At 39.6% G+C, this 19,808-nt stretch overlaps 1 protein-coding gene across 1 annotated transcript in view; it reads right to left on the bottom strand.

Annotated features, from left to right (window-relative positions):
* GAP43 (growth associated protein 43) overlaps positions 1 to 19,808 on the bottom strand; it is an 88,210-nt gene that overhangs the window by 57,740 nt on the left and 10,662 nt on the right. The window contains exon 2 of the mRNA XM_042781914.1: positions 16,571 to 17,232. Coding sequence (XP_042637848.1) covers positions 16,571 to 17,232 — 662 coding nt within the window. The remainder of the gene's footprint in view (positions 1 to 16,570; positions 17,233 to 19,808) is intronic.

The following is a 19,808-nucleotide window of genomic DNA, read 5'->3' as shown; positions in this document are numbered from 1 at the left end:
AATGTGCCTCCATTTGATTTAATATTCCTATATTTACATTTCCACCACGGTCTGTCAGTTTGTCATAGTGTGGTGGATTGCATGTTGCTATGAGGCTATGTTACCAGTATTTCAAATACCAGCAGAGTGACCCATGGTGGACAGGTTTCAACGGACCTTCCAGGCTAAGACAGACTTAGAAGAAGGAAGAGGCCATCCACTTCTCAAAGAATTGGCCAGTGAAAACCTTATGTATAGCAGTGAAACACTGTCTGATTTATTACTAGAAAACTTTATGAATAACCCTGAAACACTGTCTAATATAGTGCTGGAAAATGAGGCCCTCAGGTTGGAAGGCACTCAAAATATGATGAGGGAAGAGTTGCCTCCTCAGAGTAGAGCCAATCTTAATGATGCGGATAGAGTAAAGCTTTCAGGACCTCCATTTGTTGTTGGCCATGACTCAAAATGAGAAAAAAGAGCTGCAAACATCTATTAATTATCAGAACATAGAATGTACAAAGTTTGAATCTAGGAAAATTGGAAGTTGTCAAAATTAAATAGAATGCATAAAGATTGATATTCTAGGCATTAGTGAGCTGAAATGGACTGGTTTGGGCTATTTTGAATCAGACAACCATATGATCTGCTATGCCGGGGATGACAAATGGAAGAGGAATGGTGTGGCATTCATCATCATAAAAAATGTTTCAAGATCTGTCCTGAAGTACAATGCTGTCAGTGATATGATAATATCTATATACCTACAATGAAGACTAGTTAGTACTATTATTATTCAAATTTACAAACCAGCCACCAAAGCCAGAGATGAGGAAATTCAAGAATTTTTTTTACCAACTTCTTCAGTCTGAAACTGACCAACATGCAAACAAGATGTTATTGATCATTTCTGGTGATTGGAATGTGAAAGCTGGAAACAAAGAAGGATCACAGACAGTTGGAAAATATGGCCAGTGATACATTGGCAGAGATCACATGATAGAATTTTGCAAGACCAAAGACTTATTCATTGAAACCTTTTTTTCATCAACATAAGTGGAGGCTATACACATGAACCTTGCCAAATAGAATACATAGGAATCAGATAAACTACATCTGTAGGAAGAGGCAATGGAGAAGCTCAATATCTTCAGCCAAAACAAGGCCAGGAGCTGAATATGGAAAAGATCATCAATTGCTCATATGCAAGTTCAAGTTGAAGCTGAAGACAGTTAAAAAAAGTCCATGAGAGCCAAAATATGACCTTGATTACATCCCACCTGAATTTAGATACTATCTGAAGAACATATTTGATGCATTGAACACCAGTGACCGAAACCCAGAAGAATTTGGGGATGACGTTAAGAACATCATACATGAAGAAAGCACAAGGTCATTAAAAAGACAGGAAAAGAGGAAAAGACCAAAATGGGTGTCAGAAGAGACTCTGAAACTTGCTCTTGAAGGAAGAGTAGCTAAAGCAATTGGAAGAAATGACAAGATAAAAGAGCTGAACAGAAGATTTCAAAGAGCAGCTCAAGAAGATAAAGTCACTTATTATAATGAAATGTGCAAAAACCTGGAATTAGAAAATCAAAAGGGAAGAACACCCTCAACATTTCTCAAACTGAAAGAACTGAAGAAAAAAATTCAAGCCTCAAGTTGTAATATTGAAAGATTCTGTAGGCAAATTATTGAATGAAGCAGGAAACATCAAAAGAAGATAGAAGAAATACACAATCACTGTACCAAACATAATTGGTCAATGTTCATCCATTTCAGGAGGTGGTATATGTTCAAGAACCAAAGGTATTGAAGGAAGAAGTCAAAGATCTGCACTGAAGAAATTGGTTAAAAAAAAAGACAAAAAAAAAAAAAATACCCATTGAGATCTTTCAACAAATGGATGTCACACTGGAGGCACTTACTCATTTATGCCAAGAAATTTGGAAGACAGCTACCTGGCCAAGTGACAGGAAGAGATCCATATTTGTACCCATTCCAATGAATGGTGATCCAATAGAATGTGGAAATTATCAAACAATATCAATACCACATGCCAGTAAAATTTTGCTGAAGATAATTAAAAGTTGGTTGTAGTAGGATATTGACAGGGAACTTCCAGAAATGCAAGTTGGATTCAGAAGAGGATATGGAAAAAGGGACATCATTGCTGATGTCAGCTGGATCTTGCTGAAAGCAAAGAATACCAGAAAGATGTTTACTTGTGTTTTATTGACTATGCAAAAGCATTCGACTGAGTGGGTCATAACAAATTATGGATAACATTGGGAAGAATGGGAATTCCAGAACACTCAATTGTGCTCATGAGGACCCTGCACGTACACCAGGAGGCTGTTGTTCAAACAGAACAAGGGGATACTGGATGGTTTAAAATAAAGAAGGATGTGTGCCAGGGATGTATCCTTTCACCATATTTACTCAATCTGCATGCTGAGCAAATAATCCAAGAAGCTGGACTAGATGAAGAAAAACACAGCATCAGGACTGGAGGAAGACTCAATAAGAACCTGCAATATGCAGACAACACAACCTTGCTTGCTGAAAGTGAAGTTGACTTGAAGCACTTACTGATGAAGATTAAAGTGCAGAATGGATTGCACCTCAACATAAAGAAAACAAAAAATCGTCCTCACAACTGGACCAATAAACAGCATCATGATAAATGAAGAAAAGATTGTGGTTGTCAAAGATTTCATATTGTTTGGTTCCACAATCAACACTGATGGAAGCAAGAAATCAGACAATGTATTGAACTGGGCAGATCTGGTGCAAAAGACCTATTTAAAGGGCTGAAGAGGAAAGATGTCTCACTGAAGACTAAGGTGCAGCTAACCTCAGCCATGGTATTTTCAATAATCTCATATGTGTGTGAAAGCTGGACAGTGAATAAGGAAGAGCAAAGAAGAGGTGATGCTTTTATGTTGTGAATAATACTGAAAGTACCATGGACTGCCAGAAGAACTAACAAATCTGTCCTGGACGAAGTGCAGCCAGAATGCTACTTGGAAGTGAGAACAGCCAGACTTCGTCTCACCAACTTTGGTCATATTGTCAGAAGGGATCATTCCTTCCCTGGAGAAGGATGTCATGCTTTGTAAAATGGAGGGTCAGCAACAAAAGAGAAGGGCCTCAACAGGATGGAGTGACACAGTGGTTGTAATGATGGGCTCAGCTATAGCAAGGCTTGTGAAGCTGGCACAGGATCAGGCAGCATTTAATTCTGTTTTACAATGGGTCACTATGAGTTGCAGAAGGCTTGACGGTATCTAACAACAACTTAGCCAAATTTATGGGTTCAAAGCAAAGTGGAGAATTGGGAGAAGAGTGATCATTTACTTTGAGGCCCTAAATTCTGCTTGTGACTAGTTTGTATTTCTCATTTTTGACCTATGCACATGGATCATGTGCAGGCCTGACCCAGATTATGCAGGGCTTGATGCTTAACCAATTTTGGGAACTGTCTTTAAGAAAAAATATTTCAAAAACATTTTACTTTTGCAAAATTTAGAAGACCCTCAACAGACAGATTGACATAGTGTCTACAGCAATGGGCTCAAGTATAGCAAAGATTGTGAGGAAGGCACAGGACGGGGCACTGTTTTGTTCTGTTGTGTATAAGGTCACCATGAATCAGAACCTACTCAATAGCACATAACAACAACAACAACAACAAAAATTACAAAATTATATGAACAATAGGGGATTGCGATCAACGAAATTAATCAAAACATGTATTAACTGTTTAATGGAAAATCAATTTGCTATGTGATTTTTCAGGGCTGACTCAACGGCACATAACAACAACAATGTGATTTTTCACCAAAATCACAATAAAAAGTTTATTTATATAACTACCTAACTCAGTATTAGGATTCTTCACTAAGCCATAGAAGGTGCCCATTTAATGCAAGTGATGAGTTTAAAGATTAAACTTCATTAGCTTCATGGTAAATCATCCTCTGTACACAAACTGGAAAATGAAGATATAGTGTCCTACCCATCAAAAATGCAATTAATTCATTTGTGTATGACTATGGAAATGAGTTTTATTATTAATGTCATGATATGTAAAAAAAAAAAAACAGTGCTGGACAAACATGATCTGGTGTGGTAAATTACATAGTGTGCCTTTTCTAGCCATAAGTCATCATAAACTCTATGGTGGAATTTGCTGTGAGCATCTGAGTAGCTCCTGATAAAGTTATCCACCTGGGATATTTCTGTTGGGCGCAGCATGAAGCAATTTTCTGGGAAGTTCTCGCTCCCTCTCAAGTGTATAGAATTCTGATGTTGGGCTTGGTTAGTTTGGCCACTCTGCCAGGTTCAAAAAGAGCCCTCCTAGAGGCAGAAGGAATCTCTCACTGCCAGCTGGGAGATGCAAGAGACACACATGGATGAGAGAGAGACACAAGAGACACATATTGCTGAGAGAGAGGCACAAGAGGCATGCATTGCTAAGAGAGAAAGGTGAGAAAAACACATGGCACAGTAAACGCATTGCTGAGAGAGGCGAGAGACACACGCTTCTGAGAGAGACACTGAGAGATGCATTGCTGGGAGAGAGACTGTAGTCTGAGAGACGGCAGGCTCAGAGAGACTGAGTTTGTTCTTGAACTTGAATTGTAGCCTATTGCTTCCCTAATAAACCTCATAATCTGTGAATTCTGTATGATCACTGCAGTGAATTATCAAACCCAGCAGAGAGGTGGTGGGTGCCACGGGAGGAACAGTTGGTCCAGGGTTGGTGAAAGGGCTGGAGGGAGACAGCACATCTGGCCTCATGGGAATAGGCCTTGGGCTACTGATGGTGATTCTGTCTTCCTCTGTGGGGTTAGAGGAGGTCAGAAGATGTGGCCTCCCTGCCACTTTGGCACATGGTATATCCAAACTGATGGGGCAATAAATCTTTGCTTAGTCAAGCAATGGGATCTCCATATAATCAATCTGATTCTACCTTGTAGACTGCTGATATAAGCTAGACTACTTAATAATCGACCATTTATATGATTATTAGAAAAAGAAACAAAAACCAAAAAAACAGGTAATTTTAGTTTTGCTGCATAAACCCAGTCTAAGATCTTCAAACTTACTGGTTGTATTATGCGGCTAACTAGTTTATTTGATTACATTTTGAAGAAGTAAATAATAATACAACATACCATGGACAAATAAGTGGCAGAGATGGGATTATCAAATCATTATCAGAGATGGTAGAAATTCTTAAATCTTGTTGGAGAAGACTTCATGGAAGAGGTGAAACTGACTTTCATGGCACAGGTTAACATTAAATATGCTTTATTGGACAACAGTCCAATTTGCAACCAATCACAGGGTTGGCACAGGACTAGGTAGCAGGTAGCATTTCCCTCCCTTGTGCACAGTGCTGCCATGAGTTGGTGGTCGACTCAAGGGCAGCTGCCTGTTCCCACACCATCCCCATGATTGTGTTGTGATCTACAGGGTCTTCATTCACTGATTTTCATAAGTAGATTCACTAGGCCTTTCTTCCTAGTCTGTCTTACTCAGGAAGTTCCCCTGAAACCTATTCAGAGGAAAGTTGTACTAGGCCTTTCCATATTATACTTATGAGTTTATGACAGTCTATGAAAAAAATAAAAATACAGCTTATCAACCACAATTTTCTATCAGATGTGACCAATGCTCCACTTAAAAATCCAAAGCTTATATAACTATGAGACCAGAAGAACTAGATGATGCCCGGCTACCCCTGTCAATCACTTGGATCTATGAAGTAGATCCTGGATAGAGAGGGAGAACAATGTGAAACAAAACTCAAAATCATTTGGAAAAATAAAAGGGGGGGGGACCAGGTTTGCTGGTCTGATAGAGCCTGATGGAACCACTGGGACTATGGCCTCTAGCTGCCCTTCAGGTCTGGAATTGAACCCACATTTGTGGCTTCCAGTCAAACAAAAGACAGGCATATGAGTTGAACATTTACCTGAGGTAGATACACTCCTTGAGAGAACAATCATGGGAGAAAGAAGGGCTGCTTATGCTCAGGGAGACAGCTCAGGGGGCAGGAGTGTATGGAGGGATGGACACAGGGAAGAGGTTACTATGGGGAGGAAGTGGGAGGGGAGCTGTTGCATTGTGGTAAATTGTAGTCAATGTCATGAGACAAAATGTGAGCTGCTGTATAGAAAGTGAATTTGCTCTGTAAACTTTCATCCAAATCACAATTTAAAAAAAAATATATATTCCAAGGCTTTTTGTACTCCTGAAATTGCTTTAATTACTTTAATGAAACAAGATGTATATAAAGATAAATTCCACAAACCAAACCAAACTCACTGCCATCAAGTCAATTCCAACTCATAGAGAACCCCATTGGGTTTCCAAGGCTATAAATCTTTATGGAAGCAAAGGGCCTCATCTTTCATCTGCAAAGCAGCTGGTGTATTTGAACCACTGATTTTTTGCTTAGCAGCCAAATACCTTAACCATTACACCACCAGAGCTCCTTTAAAGATAGATTACTTAACTAATAATGAGTTAAGCCTAAAATGATACAGTTGTAGTTTTCCATCTCAAGGACAAGGTTGGGAGAGCTATGAAGCAGGAATCTAATCTTACCAGGAAACATCATCTTTAACTTTTAATTTTCAATCTCAAACCCAGGTCAGTATTAGAAAACTCCATTGAGATTTATTTACTGTTTACTGAGCTTCCAGGGCAACCATAAACTTTTTTTAGAACTGATTTGGCTAGAACTCTTTGTCTCTCTGTCCAAAGTTCTCTATTATCAGTTGGTGTTGTTGTTGTTATGTGCCGTCGAGTCGGCCCCGACTCATAGCGACCCCTCCTTGGGTTTCCGAGGCAGTATCACTACGGAAGTAGGATTGCCCAACCTTCCTTCCGAGGAGTGGCTGGTGGGTTTGAACCGCCAGCCGTCTGGTTAGCAGGCAAGTGTCTTAGCCACTATGCTACCAGAGTACCCCCTAAACCCACCACCTAATAGTTTAGGAAATAAGGAATTATAGGAAAAAGAGGATGGTTGGGTAAGAGGCCATATGCCCTACACTTCAAAGATGTCTGTTTGGACTACCATTGTGAACTTGTCTGTTGGAGCTGGAAGGCAGAGAAGACATAGTCCAAAATGCCTATTTTACAGATGAGGGGACTGAAGTCCAGAGGGTGGAAACACTGGCTTGAAAGAATTGCAGAGACTGAACAACAATCCAGGTCTCTTGATTTTATAGAGTTTATTATACTGAAAGGAACTCTGGTGGTACAGTGGTTAAGGTATTTGGTTGCTAACCAAAAGGATGGTGGCTCAAACCTGCCAGCAGCTCAGCAGGAGAAAGATAAGGCAGTCTGCTTCCATAAAGATTTACAGCCTTGGAAACCCTATGGAGCAGATCTACTTTGTGCTAGAAGGTCACTAGGAGTCAGAGTTGACTCAGTGGCAATAGGTTTATTTATTTATTATTTTTGTATTATGCTGAAAACATAGAGTTATTGCAATATAAACTCAAAACTCACTGCCATTGAGTCAGAGCCAACTCATAGCAACCCCTCCTTGGGTTTCCAAGGTGGAAGTAGATTGTTCAACCTTCCTTCCGATGAGTGGCTGGTGGGTTTGAACTGCCAGGCTTCTGGTTAGCAGTCAAATGCCTTAGGCCCTATGCCACCAGAGCTCCCTATTGCAATATATGTATCATATAAGATAATGGAGTTATTAAAAACTTGATATGATTCATCATCCTATGAAATCACTTAATGACAATTATTTTAAATAAGCCCAGGAATAAATTATTTGCTTAGAGAACTAAGCTTTACTGCTGTGAGATCAACAAGTATCTAAACCTTTTTTGAAGAGGACAGTGGTTAAAATTTTCTTGATTGTATGAATTAGTCTGGGGTTTGGTACCTGATTAGATCATTTTCTTAAACACAAAATCAAAACATGACTAAGAGGTGTAGTGAAAAATGCAAATCTTAAACCTTCCCCACTTCTTTATACATACTATAAACCAAATAATCTTTGGAAATCTTCAAGGGTGAACTTCTTATAACTTCAATCAATGCCATTGCCTTCCTTCTTCCTTTCTATTCACATCACAAGGAAGCTTGTCATTCTTTATTTAATGAAACTATGATTGTGAGGCCAAAATAAGAAGTTGTTGTTGTTGTTGTTATGTGCTGTCGAATCGGACCCGACTGATAGCAACCCCTCCTTGGGTTTCCGAGGCAGTATCACTACGGAAGTAGATTGCCTCATCTTCCTCCCAAGGAGTGACTGGTGGGTTTGAACCACCAGCCTTCTGGTTAGCAGTAAGTGCCTTAGGCACTACACCACCAGAGCTCCCAAAATAAGAGGAGTGACTGACTATTCAGTGCTTTCTAGTCCAATGATTGAGTGCTCTGCTCTGTCTCCATGTTGAGCCAAATATTCTGTGCAACACTTGCTACTCTTGTTACTTTCTTCTCTTCTTTTAAATCCTTCTGGAAGTGTATGTGTGTGTGCATGTGTGTGCAGAGAAAAATAAGATTAAATATTTGATGAATAAGCATATATATCTGAAAATTATTTTAAGAAATACTATTATATTTTCAGTTCCAAATATAGTTTTACAATTTTTAAATTGGGGAATTTACTTACATGCCCTTCTCTTTACTAGCTTATTTTATAAGGCAATAAACCTTGAGGCAATAAACCTGTTGAGTTAGTTATGAGTCATGGTGACCACATGTGTTACAGAGTAGAACTTAGCTCCATAGGGTTTTCTTAGCTGTAAATCTTTACAGAAGCAAATTGTCAAGTCTTTCTTTTAGAATAGCACTGGGTGGGCCAATATTTTGGTTGGTTGGTTGTTGTTGTTGTGCACTGCCGTTGAGTTGGATCCAACTCATAGCAACCCCTCCTTGGATTTCCAAGGCAGTATCACTATGGAAGTAGATTGTCCAACCTTCCTTCCAAGGAGTGGCTGGTGGGTTTGAACCGCCAGCCTTCTGGTTAGCAGTCAAATGTCTTAGGCACTATGCCATCAGAGTTCCCTTTTGGTTAGTAGTATAGTGCAAAACATTTGCACCACCCAAGGATCCCTTAAAAGGTGATAGTAGCTACTTAGTATGAGGTATGAAGAATGGATAAAAAGTCCAACGATATGAATTTCTTCACTCCGAAACAGATCTCTTCATCTTATCTTTGGTAAGCTCACATTTTTTTTTTTTTTAAATTGAAGAGACAGTAATTGTTCTCCAATCTATTCTTTCAATTAAGTTCTTTAAGATTTAATTATAAATATTAAAGTACCAGGTTTTTTTTTAAATGCACTTGCTAAAGGGGAGAGAGATTTAAACGAGAATGTAATTCTGATAAGCCAAATTTACAGTAGGAATCCCATCTCAAAATTTAAATTTCTAATTTGCAGCTCCTCCTGGAGTACTTGGTAAAGTCAGTAGTATTCCTGTTAAGAACAAAAAATTTCAACCGACCTTTCAGAGCTATCTTAGTAAAACAACACTTGAATCATTTTCAAAGTAAGAACCAAAGACCCAGAACTAGTTGAATACTCTCAGCAAGGTTGGGGATAGAATTGTGAAGGAATTATGATCTGGGATTATAATTAGTTTTGGGATACTCATCTGTAAATGTGATCTCTGCTAACTCCTAGACAAGAGTTTGGGGTATCTTATTAAACAAATAGGGGGATGTCCTTAGATTAAGACACAATGTTGGAGTTCTTAGACATGTCTCTCTGCTTTGTTTCTGTCAGAATGGTACTTGAATGGGTCAGCAAATAACCTCTGCATTCAGACCATCAGGGTTCAGTGCCTAGTTCAGCCACTTGCTGGATGTTGGCAGTGATTAAGTACGTAATCTCTGAACCCCAGGTTCCTTATCTGTAAAAAGAGAAGGGGAAATTACAGTACTTACACTACAGAGTGGTTATGATGATTAAATGAATAATCCCCACATAGCACTTAGCACAGGGCCTGATCCTTAATAAATCCTCATTTAAGTGCTATCTATTATAGAACATTTGTATTTTAAATCTTGAAAAAATCTTAGAAACTGAGTATGCTAGGCCCTCCTCTTACAGATGAGACCACGGAGGCCCAGAGAGAAGCAATAACTTTCCTCACAGGTTGGTAGAAACAGTGAGTAAAACCCTGGTCTCTTTATTGCAGTCCAATGTTCATCCCCCTGCATTATCCTGTTGAGCATGTAGGTCTGTAAATATCGTAGGAAAGTCTTGGTTGCTATTTGCAAGCATTAATCAAAATTGTCTGGCTACTGCTAAGATGAAGCAAGAAAACATGCAGGAATTGAGATAAAACAAAATATCTTAAATGAGACATAAATAAGTGCAGGAATAAAGATAAAGTGAGGATTTAGAGCTCTATCAATTTGACCCCTGTATTACCATTCGCTATGTCTGTGGACAGAGCACCCATTTACTTTGTCACTATTTTTAGACTGTGAAAATAGAAGGGAAAAAAATATTATCAAATGCTGCTGGGTTGCTGTCAGGAGAAACCAATAAAAATGATTACTCTAACAATATAAAAGTGCTCTATAAAAGCTTAATAATCAACGGTATTTAAGCAGCATACCATTGAATATCTGACAGTGTGCCCATGTTTTATTGACTGCATTTATGGTCTTTCACAATCTAAATTTTCATTCTTTATGAGTTGTGTATAAATTTGAGAAGTAGTTGAAATCACATTTCAAGTCAAAACTGATTATGAGGCACCCTGCCAAAAAGTGTAAATGTCTTGGGGCAAATCTTACATCCACTGAGGCTCAGTGGAAGTGGATCTATCTTTTAGAGAGCTACCTTGAGCATCAGGAAATATTGTTGTGGAGAACATAAGGAATTTCCCCAAATCCAGAATATGAGCTGGGTATTTAATGTTCTTACTGTAGTGCAGTAAATTACTTAATATGGTCCTTCTTGCCATGGTTTTTGATACTTCCACTGGGTGACTGGGTGGAACTATGAAAATGTGAGGTGCTTATGGCCTGCCAGAGGGATTGGACAGCTTGCTAATAGTATAAACAAGGTGTGTGGAACCTTAATGTGGGGATTGGACAGATTTCCCATCTCATCAGGCTTAAAATGAGCCTTTCCAGAGACGGGAAGAGGGGGATCTCACTACAATCAATAAAAAAAAGCCAGGAGTGAAGTGTGTCCTTTGGACTGGAGATCCCTGTGCTGGACCTCTTGGATCCGGGAAACAGAGAGCTGTGACACCAAAGACAGAGAGACGCAGTAGCAGAGAAATGGCAGTAGCAGGGGCAGCAGAACCAAGAGACCTGGACAAGAGAGCATTGGGCTTCCTGGCCTATAGAGAGAGAAAGCTGAGTGCCTTTGGGCAGAAGGTTTGTTGGCAGAGAGTGCTACTTGTCAGCAGAGCTAAAAGAGCTTTGTAACACTTGCCCAAACAGGGCAGAGGCTGTAAGGCGGAGAGGCAGAGACTGGAGAAGTGTGCTCAAAGCACTACTAAGAAGAATCTGTCCTGATCGAAGAACGTGTCTTAAGTTTTTCCTAATCTTGAATTGTAACTTGTTACTTCCTTAATAAACACAGTATTCAAGAGTATTGTCTATGAGTTCTGTGTGGCCATTGCAACAAATTATCGAATGCAGAAAGAAGTAAAGAATGTAGTTGGGGGAACAGTTGGTGTTAGCATTTGTAAAATTGTTGGGGGGTAGTGGCATATCTGACCTCCACCTCCTAGAAATCAGCCTTGAACTATTGATGTTGATTTTGATCTTCCTCCCCACTTATGAAATTAGAGAAGTTGGGCTGATGTCACCCCAAGCCATTGTTTTGCACTAACACATAATCTTATTCACTGAAGCACTATCTCATTCATATTTTGTCCTGCAGTGCCTTGGCATATAGAACTACTCCATGCTTATTTGCAGAACTGAATTAAATTGAAATTATTAATGTGCTTGTTTTCAGCACCACTCCTCAAGTTCCATCCCATCTCTGCTCCCAAATGAGAACTCCTTAAGGGCAGAGATAATATCTTAAGGGCAGAGACCATTTATCTGTGACCTCAATGGCTAGCACAGCAGAAACTTAATACCATTGGAAGGTAAAAACAAAGAGAAAGGGGGAAGTAAAGAAGATAACAAGATGGGTTGATACGGTGGCTGCAATGATGAGCTCAAGTATAGCAGGGATTGTGGGGCTGGCGCGCGATAGGGCAGTGTTTCGTTCTGCTGTGCATGGGGTCGCTATAAGTCGGAAACGACTCAACGGCACTTAACAACAACAACAAAGAAGAAGAGGAAGAGGAGTTTTAAAAGGAGAGAGGAAGTGATTTATGAGGTTCATGTTTCTACTCCAGGAGAAGACAGTGAATTAAAACTCCTTTTTTTCCAAGATCATTATTGATTATCTCAATTTGAAAAAGATAATGAGACCATGAGAATAAAATGCAGCATTGATCAACATACAGAAAATCTAGCGAAATTCAAGAGTTATTATTCCTATTTGTGTCAGTCAAAACCGTATGGAAACCACAGACATAATGTGTCACTATGGTAGTACTATATCACTGTCTATGGCCACAGCAGAAATTGAGAGTCCTCTATGTTAGGAAGTCAATGGCATAGCATAGGGAGAAGGAGACACAGCAGATGAAAAGTGAGCAGAGTGAGACTGCTCAGCAGGAAACCCCCCAAAAACCAGACTCACTGCCATCAAGTCAGATCCAACTCATAGCCACCCCTCCTTGGGTTTCTGAGCCAGTATCTCTATGGAAGTAGATGGCAGCAATCTTCCTTATGAGGAGTGATTGGTCGGTTAGAACCACCAGCCTCCTGGTTAGCTGCCAAATGCCTTAGACACTATGCCACCAGAGCTCACTAAAGGAGGCTTGAAAGTTCTCTCCTAATGGCTGAAGGGGGGCAGTGCCCTATGAATATATTAAACACTGCTCCCCATATAAAAGAATCAATATTGGAAATGCACTGAGATCTTCTGGTTATAGTCACATAAGGAAAAGGGGCTTGGAGCAGAATAATGAAGGAGGGAGAGGAAGAAATGGAGAATTTTTAAAAAAGAAAATAAAAATAACTAAACAATGCCAAAAGTCCTGATGCAAAGGGCACCCACCTGTAACACACTATGAATAGTAAACAAAATAAAGCAAATAACCAAAACCAAAACCAAACTCACTGCCATTGAGTCGATTGCAACTCATCATTACCTCTCCTTGGGTTTCAGAGGCAGTATCTCTACAGAAGTAGATTGCCCAGTCTTCCTTCCAAGGAGTGGCTGGTGGGTTTGAACCGCCAGCCTTCTGGTTAGAAGTCAAATGCCTTAGGCACTATGCTACCAGAGCTCCCCAAACAAATAACAAATGTAAAATTTACTAAATATTTCTGTATCTATTAAAGCAGTGATAAGATATGATCCCAAAATTCTGACCTTCCTATTGACAGAAATTATTTTTTTTGGATTTTTTTTTTTTTTTTTTACTTGTTTTTCTCCACAGCCCTACCCATCCCTTCAGATCACAAGTGATGCACCCCCTCTGTATCACTTCAGGCAGCCAGAGAATCTTAAAGTAACCTATGGTAGTCATCTATTTGCAAACAATACAGCCCAACTGGAAATGCCATCATTTTAACCTGGATTAGAATGAAATCTAATGGCAGATAAAGGAAAATGTAGTGCAGGGCTCCTGGGAATTTGGGTCTGATGTGGTGTGATAGATTTCTTTGTCATCTCGAGTTCCTGTAACTCCATGAGACTACCCATGTCTGGGTAATTTGTGCTTGTCAAAGAGAGCAGGCAAGTCTAATAGATAACTCAGTACAGAAAGAAACTCTAGGCAGCATTTCAAGATTTCACCAAGAGGATAAATTCTACCGAAAGCTAAGACATAATATAAAATAAACTGCCTTTTGTGATTACCTTCATGTTGAACTTCACCCACACTTTCAACTGTGTTTCAATGCAGATAATAAAACCTGATTAATCAAGATATTGTTCAGCTGGAGTTTGTAAAATTTAGGGCAAAGCATGATCTCCATCTGCTTTCACTGACCAGACATAATTTTAATCAAATAAATAAATCGGGTAAACAAGATTCCAGGAGGGATATATGAAGAAGTAGACAAAGTATAATCTATAAATTAAATCTCATCAGTCTTCACTCATTTATACTTTTCATTCATCATTCATGCAGTACTCATGACATAAGATATGTTCTTAATTCATTTAGAACTGTCATAATTTCAAAAAGAATAAAACTGAATTATCTTATAAAGGACTATATTTTAATTTTTCACTAATTCATGTAGTCTTTCTTTCTAATAATCTAAAGCATCAACAGAGACCTAAAATCATATCAAGTCCGTCTGCTTATACACACAACTTCAAAAATCCAACTTTAAAAAATATAGTCAGGCAATGTCAAATATTTCTATATTTAAAAGCATGATTATTTTGAAGATTTCTGAAGACAATACAATAAGTAGTCAGTGATGTTGAGCCATCATATATGAAGTTCTAACCTTAGACCTAAAGAAAGTATTAAACAATGTTTTGCTGACTAAATTAAAATCAACAACTCATTCTTTATCACATGGCTTACCTTTTCTGGAGGGAAATTCCATCTTCTTATTCTCAAAGTCTGGCCCCTGGGGCAAGTATGTAGTTAGAATAAAGATTTAAAAAGACTTATGTGACTCATCTGAGCTATATGTCAAGGAGTCCTGTGAGTAGTGCAAATGGCTAAGTGCTAAATTACTGACCAAAATGTCAGTGATTCAAATCCATCCAGAGGCACCTCAGAAGTAAGATCTGGAGATCTACTTCCAAAGGTCACATTCATGAACACTCTATGGAACAGTTCTATTTTGCACACAGGGGATCACCATGAGTTGGAATCAACTCAAAGGCAGCTACACAAAAGAAAATGCCAATAATAATAATTAATATAATCTGTCTTCTTATGGAATTTAGGGGTAAGATCAAAGAAATAGACCTGATTAAGTCTAGAATACTCATCTACAATCTAACTTTCATCGATCATCTACCTTTCTCAGTCTGATCATGTTGTTGTTGTTGTTATGTGCCGTCGAGTTGGACTCAACTCATAGCCACCCCTCCTTGAGTTTCCAAGGCAGTATCACTACACAAGTTGATTGCCCCATCTTCCTTCTGAGATACACACATCAAAACATTTCCCAGACCATTCTCATGAAGTAGGTCTTCTCTCAAGGTCACACTGTGGTCCAGTCCAAATTTGGACTCTTGGGCACATCATTGGTTAAACCCACGGTGTTCTAAAGGAGCAAACCCAGCCTTCCAAACTGGCATTAGAAGTAACTTTAAGGGTCTTTAAGGTTGGAAGGTATTTATGGGTCATTCTAGACTAGAGAAAGACCTTGAAGACTGTTGGTCTCCTTTACCATTGTTGATGGTATAGACTGAGGGAGAGGTCTAGTCTCCCAGGGTGAAAGTTGCTCTGGTGAAATTTCTATTACAGTTCTGCACTGATTACATGCACAATAATAGTGGAAATATTCTTTAAAAGTCACAGCTTCAACTAGAAGAGAATCCAGTACTTTTCCGTAATCACAGTCAACATTCAATTATTCTTGTTTATGGTAGAAAGTAATGTCTTCAATAATAAAATGATAATTTCTGTTTGACTTCACAATATGTTCTATATTTGGGGTTTTCCTTTTGTTTTTGGCAGCACCAACAGACTTATTCTCCTAATTATGTTTGAACCTGACTAATGCTACAATTAACATTCACTGAGCATTCACACATACACACACACTACACACCAATTGATGGTGGAGAGAATACCCAGTAACATATTGTAAAATAGAGAAAGGTGGTCTGAGATTATGTTTTCACTGTTGGCAATTCACAAACTAGATAGTTTGGATCAATGGAGAGTTGGCTATGTTTATACTACTCATTCCCTGTAGCCAAATAATCATATTAACTAATTCCCATCCCTAAAATAAAGGTAGACTCAGTAATTACTCATGAAGCTGAATCTGTCTAACACATCATTTAAGCAACAACAAATAAACTGAGATTACCTAGTTTGACTGTATATATCAATTAATTAACAAGGTAATAGCCAGATTGCTCTGGCACTGGCGGCTGCCTCACAGACCTGCCGGCCGTCTTTCTTAGGTTTGGAGACATTTGGAAATGTAACTTTAGCTCTTAGTTCCATCATTTTCAGGAATTAAGCACAGCTTCTTCTGTTTTCAGAGTCCCCGGGTGGGGCAAACAGTTAAACTTTTCAGTTGCTAACTTAAATGTTGGAGGTTCAAGTCTACCCAGAGGTCCTTTGAAAGAAAAATCTGATGATCTACTTCTAAAAAATCAGCCATTGAAAACCCTGTAGAGCACAGTTCTACTCTGGCACGCATGGGGTCACCCTAAGCCGGCATGGTCTCAATGGCAAATGTTTTTCCCTGACTTCCTGGAAACACTTTCTAGACTTTTTCCCTCTCACTGCATAGTGCATAGGCCCTAGTGTCTGAACAGACCTGTGTCCCCCACCCACCCAATGCATATGACCCTGGGTATCCGCTCACCTATCTTCTCTTCGGCTTGGCTACTCTCTGCAGTCTCCGTTGGAGGCTGAGCTGTTGCCTTGGCAGCAGCATCCTCTGCAGCAGGGGTGGTGGCAGCAGCAGCAGCAGCAGCAGCAGGCACATCGGCTTGTTTAGGCTCCTCCTTGGCTGGGGCGCCTTCGGCCTTGGAGGACGGCAAGTTATCAGTGGAAGCTTTAGTGGAACTTTCTGTCTTAGCAGAGCCGGCCTTCTCCTCTGAGGGGGCAGTAGCCTGAGAAGCTGCCTGCTCTGCAGCAGGATCAGGGGTGCCCTCCCCCTTCTTCTCCTCAGAAGGAGCTTCTCCTGCTTTGCCGGTCTCCTCAGGCTTGGGACCAGTGGTTGGGGCCGCATCAGCGGTAGCAGCGCCATCTCCTTCCTTCTTTTCCACCCCATCAGCAACAGGGACTTCATCCTTCTTTTCATTCACTTCAGCCTCAGCAGCTTGGGCATCACCCTTCTTCTCTCCTTTGAGCTTTTTCCTTGTTATATGTCCACGGAAGCTAGCCTGAATTTTGGTGGCGGCCTTGTGAGCCTTATCTTCTGGTTTGATGCCATCTTGTTCAATCTTTTGGTCCTCATCATTTTTTTCCACCTTTGTGAGAAAAAGCAGGAAATAAAAGGAGAAATGAAGTGATGCTATTTCCCTTCAAATCACAGGGTTCAACAAACACTTATTGAGTGATTTTCTCTGTGCCAGGCACTGTGCTTGGAGCTGGGAAATCAAGAATACATAGGAAGTTCAAATCAAGTCTCCACTCTCTCAACATTAGAGAATTAGGTGAAAAACACATTACTTTTTAGCCTTCCAGAATCACTGGCATCATTTTATATGTGTTTCCTTTCCCCAGTTCAATGACTCCTCATTGCCAAATTTTTACCAGCATTTTTAAAAACAATGTACCCTGATAATTTAAATCATATTTGTCCTAGGTTTTAATAAAAGACTCCTAAAAGATACTGGTTTTCAGGGTCTCTGTCAAGGACTCTGTAAATTATTATGATTTTTAAAAATGTATGGACAACTTTATTCCCCACCACCCCCTCAAGATTTTAAGCTTGATCAGGAAACCAATAGATTAGATTTAAAGGTTTAAGCAAAGAAACCCTTCAGAGTATTATTCCAACTGTAAATATATTCCAGAGTTTTAAAGGATTTGTCCAGAATGTGAAAACTCAGAATACAGGTCACAAAATGACACATTCCTCCTGCCTTGTGTAGTCCAATATCAATAATAAGCATACCAGATCTTTGAGATTCGGGGAAATAAAAAGTAGCCATTATTCTTAAATTAATGAAAAATAACTCTTTCCATATTAGGAAGAGTGGCATATATTTACTACATCACAATGTTTTACTCCTAAGCAATTTAAACCTAAAATTAGATTTATATTATCATCAACAGAGTTGTCCTAGTACTGAAGGAAGTGACTAGAAGGCAAAATTTTTACCTTAAAGCATTATATGTGCTGCAAATGCCAATTTTCCACATGGAAATTATATCAGAGGATAGGAAGAGAAGACGTAGTCATGGAAAAAAGTTTATAGCAAAGTATTACAACATTCTACATGGCTCTGTTGTTTACCAAGGTGTCTCAGTGTAGGTACAGATAATTTCCACTCATTATTTCATTTAACTTTTGAGCACCTACACTCTGTAAAGTACATCAATGAACAACACAGTCCTGGCCCTCTTGCAGTTTCATTTCAACAAACTTTCTCTTAAAGACAAATAATAAAAGAGTGCTTATCACGTATCAAGTCTGGTGCTTGACCCACTCTTAGCTTTGAAATTTGCTCCAGTTTAGGAGGTAGGCCACGGCAGGTCAGCACATTAATCTATTTTCCCCTGTCATATCAGCTTTGACCCAGTAATCCAGATCCTGGTAGTCATGATGGGGGCCTGTATGACATTCTGTAGACAAATACACAGATGATTGCAGTTAAGATCTATCCACATGCTGGTGGATATAAGAAGGTATTTGTGCAAGCAAACTGCAGATGAGAGTAAAAGCAGGAATAACATTTTTCTCAGTAAAATTCAAGACAAGTATTTCTTCTTCCTCAGTTAACTGTGGGCTATCCATACAAAGAAGGAACAAGTAAACGAAGAGCATGTTGATGAGTCCTGTCTCACTCCCTCCTCCCAAGTGTCGTGCTGTGACACTGCTCTGCTCTCTGATGCACTACCACCTTGCCCTCTATCCTGCTGCTCTTGATGTCTCCTACTGGGATGTACACAGCACAATCTGGGCCACCAGAGCAGCTGTCCCTGCCAGGAGCTCTCTGCTCAGAGATGGAAGCATAACCCTGTTAAATTAACAGTTGTGAATGGAGCATAGAGCCAAGATGCTGTTAATTCATTTTACTCAATCTTAGGTTTTCTGAATGGGACACCATCTTGTATGATAGGACAGTTGTACATGGCCATTGATGCCAAATGGATCTTTAATACAAAGGTGTAAAAGGCTAGATTAGCATCCACCACTTCTTATGTAAATAAACATACCAATGATTTCAGAGTGGGAAGGTTTGCAGATAAGACCCTCTAGTGACTCAACAAAACCCCAATTTTAGAGTCCTATTTTTTCTTTGCATTAGGCAAATCTGCTGCAAAAGACCTCTTTAAAGTACTGAAGAGCAAAGATGTCACTTTGAAAACTAAGGTGCACCTGATCCAAGCCATAATATTTTCAATTGCCTCATATGGAAGTGAAAGTTAGACAATGAATAAGGAAGACTGAAGATTTGATAAATTTGAATTTTGGTGTTGGTGAGGAATACTGGATATACCATGGGTGAGCTCTGGTAGCATAGTGCCTAAGGCATTTGACTGCTAATCAGAAGGCTGGCAGTTCAAAACCACTAGCCACTCCTCAGAAGGAAGGTTGGACAATCTACTTCCATAGTGATACTGCCTCAGAAACCCAAGGAGGGGTCGCTATGAGTTGGAGCCGACTCAATGGCACACAACAACAACAACAACATGGACTGCCAGAAGAACATACAAATCTGTCTTGGAAGAAGTATAGCCAGAATGTTCCTTAGAAGCAAGAATGGCCAGACTTCATCTCACGTACTTTGGTCATGTTGTCAGAGGGGACTAGTCCCTGGAGAAGAATATTATGCTTGGTAAAGTAGAGGGTAGGAGCTCTGGTGGCATAGTGCCTAAGGCACTTGACTGCTAACCAGAAGGCTGGCAGTTCAAACCCACCAGCCACT

The sequence above is a fragment of the Orycteropus afer genome, unplaced genomic scaffold (genome assembly GCF_000298275.1).
Source record: "Orycteropus afer afer isolate SDZICR_OR568_19922 unplaced genomic scaffold, OryAfe1.0 scaffold00195, whole genome shotgun sequence".
Lineage (NCBI taxonomy): Eukaryota > Metazoa > Chordata > Mammalia > Tubulidentata > Orycteropodidae > Orycteropus > Orycteropus afer.
This window is presented reverse-complemented; position numbering and strand designations above follow the sequence as displayed.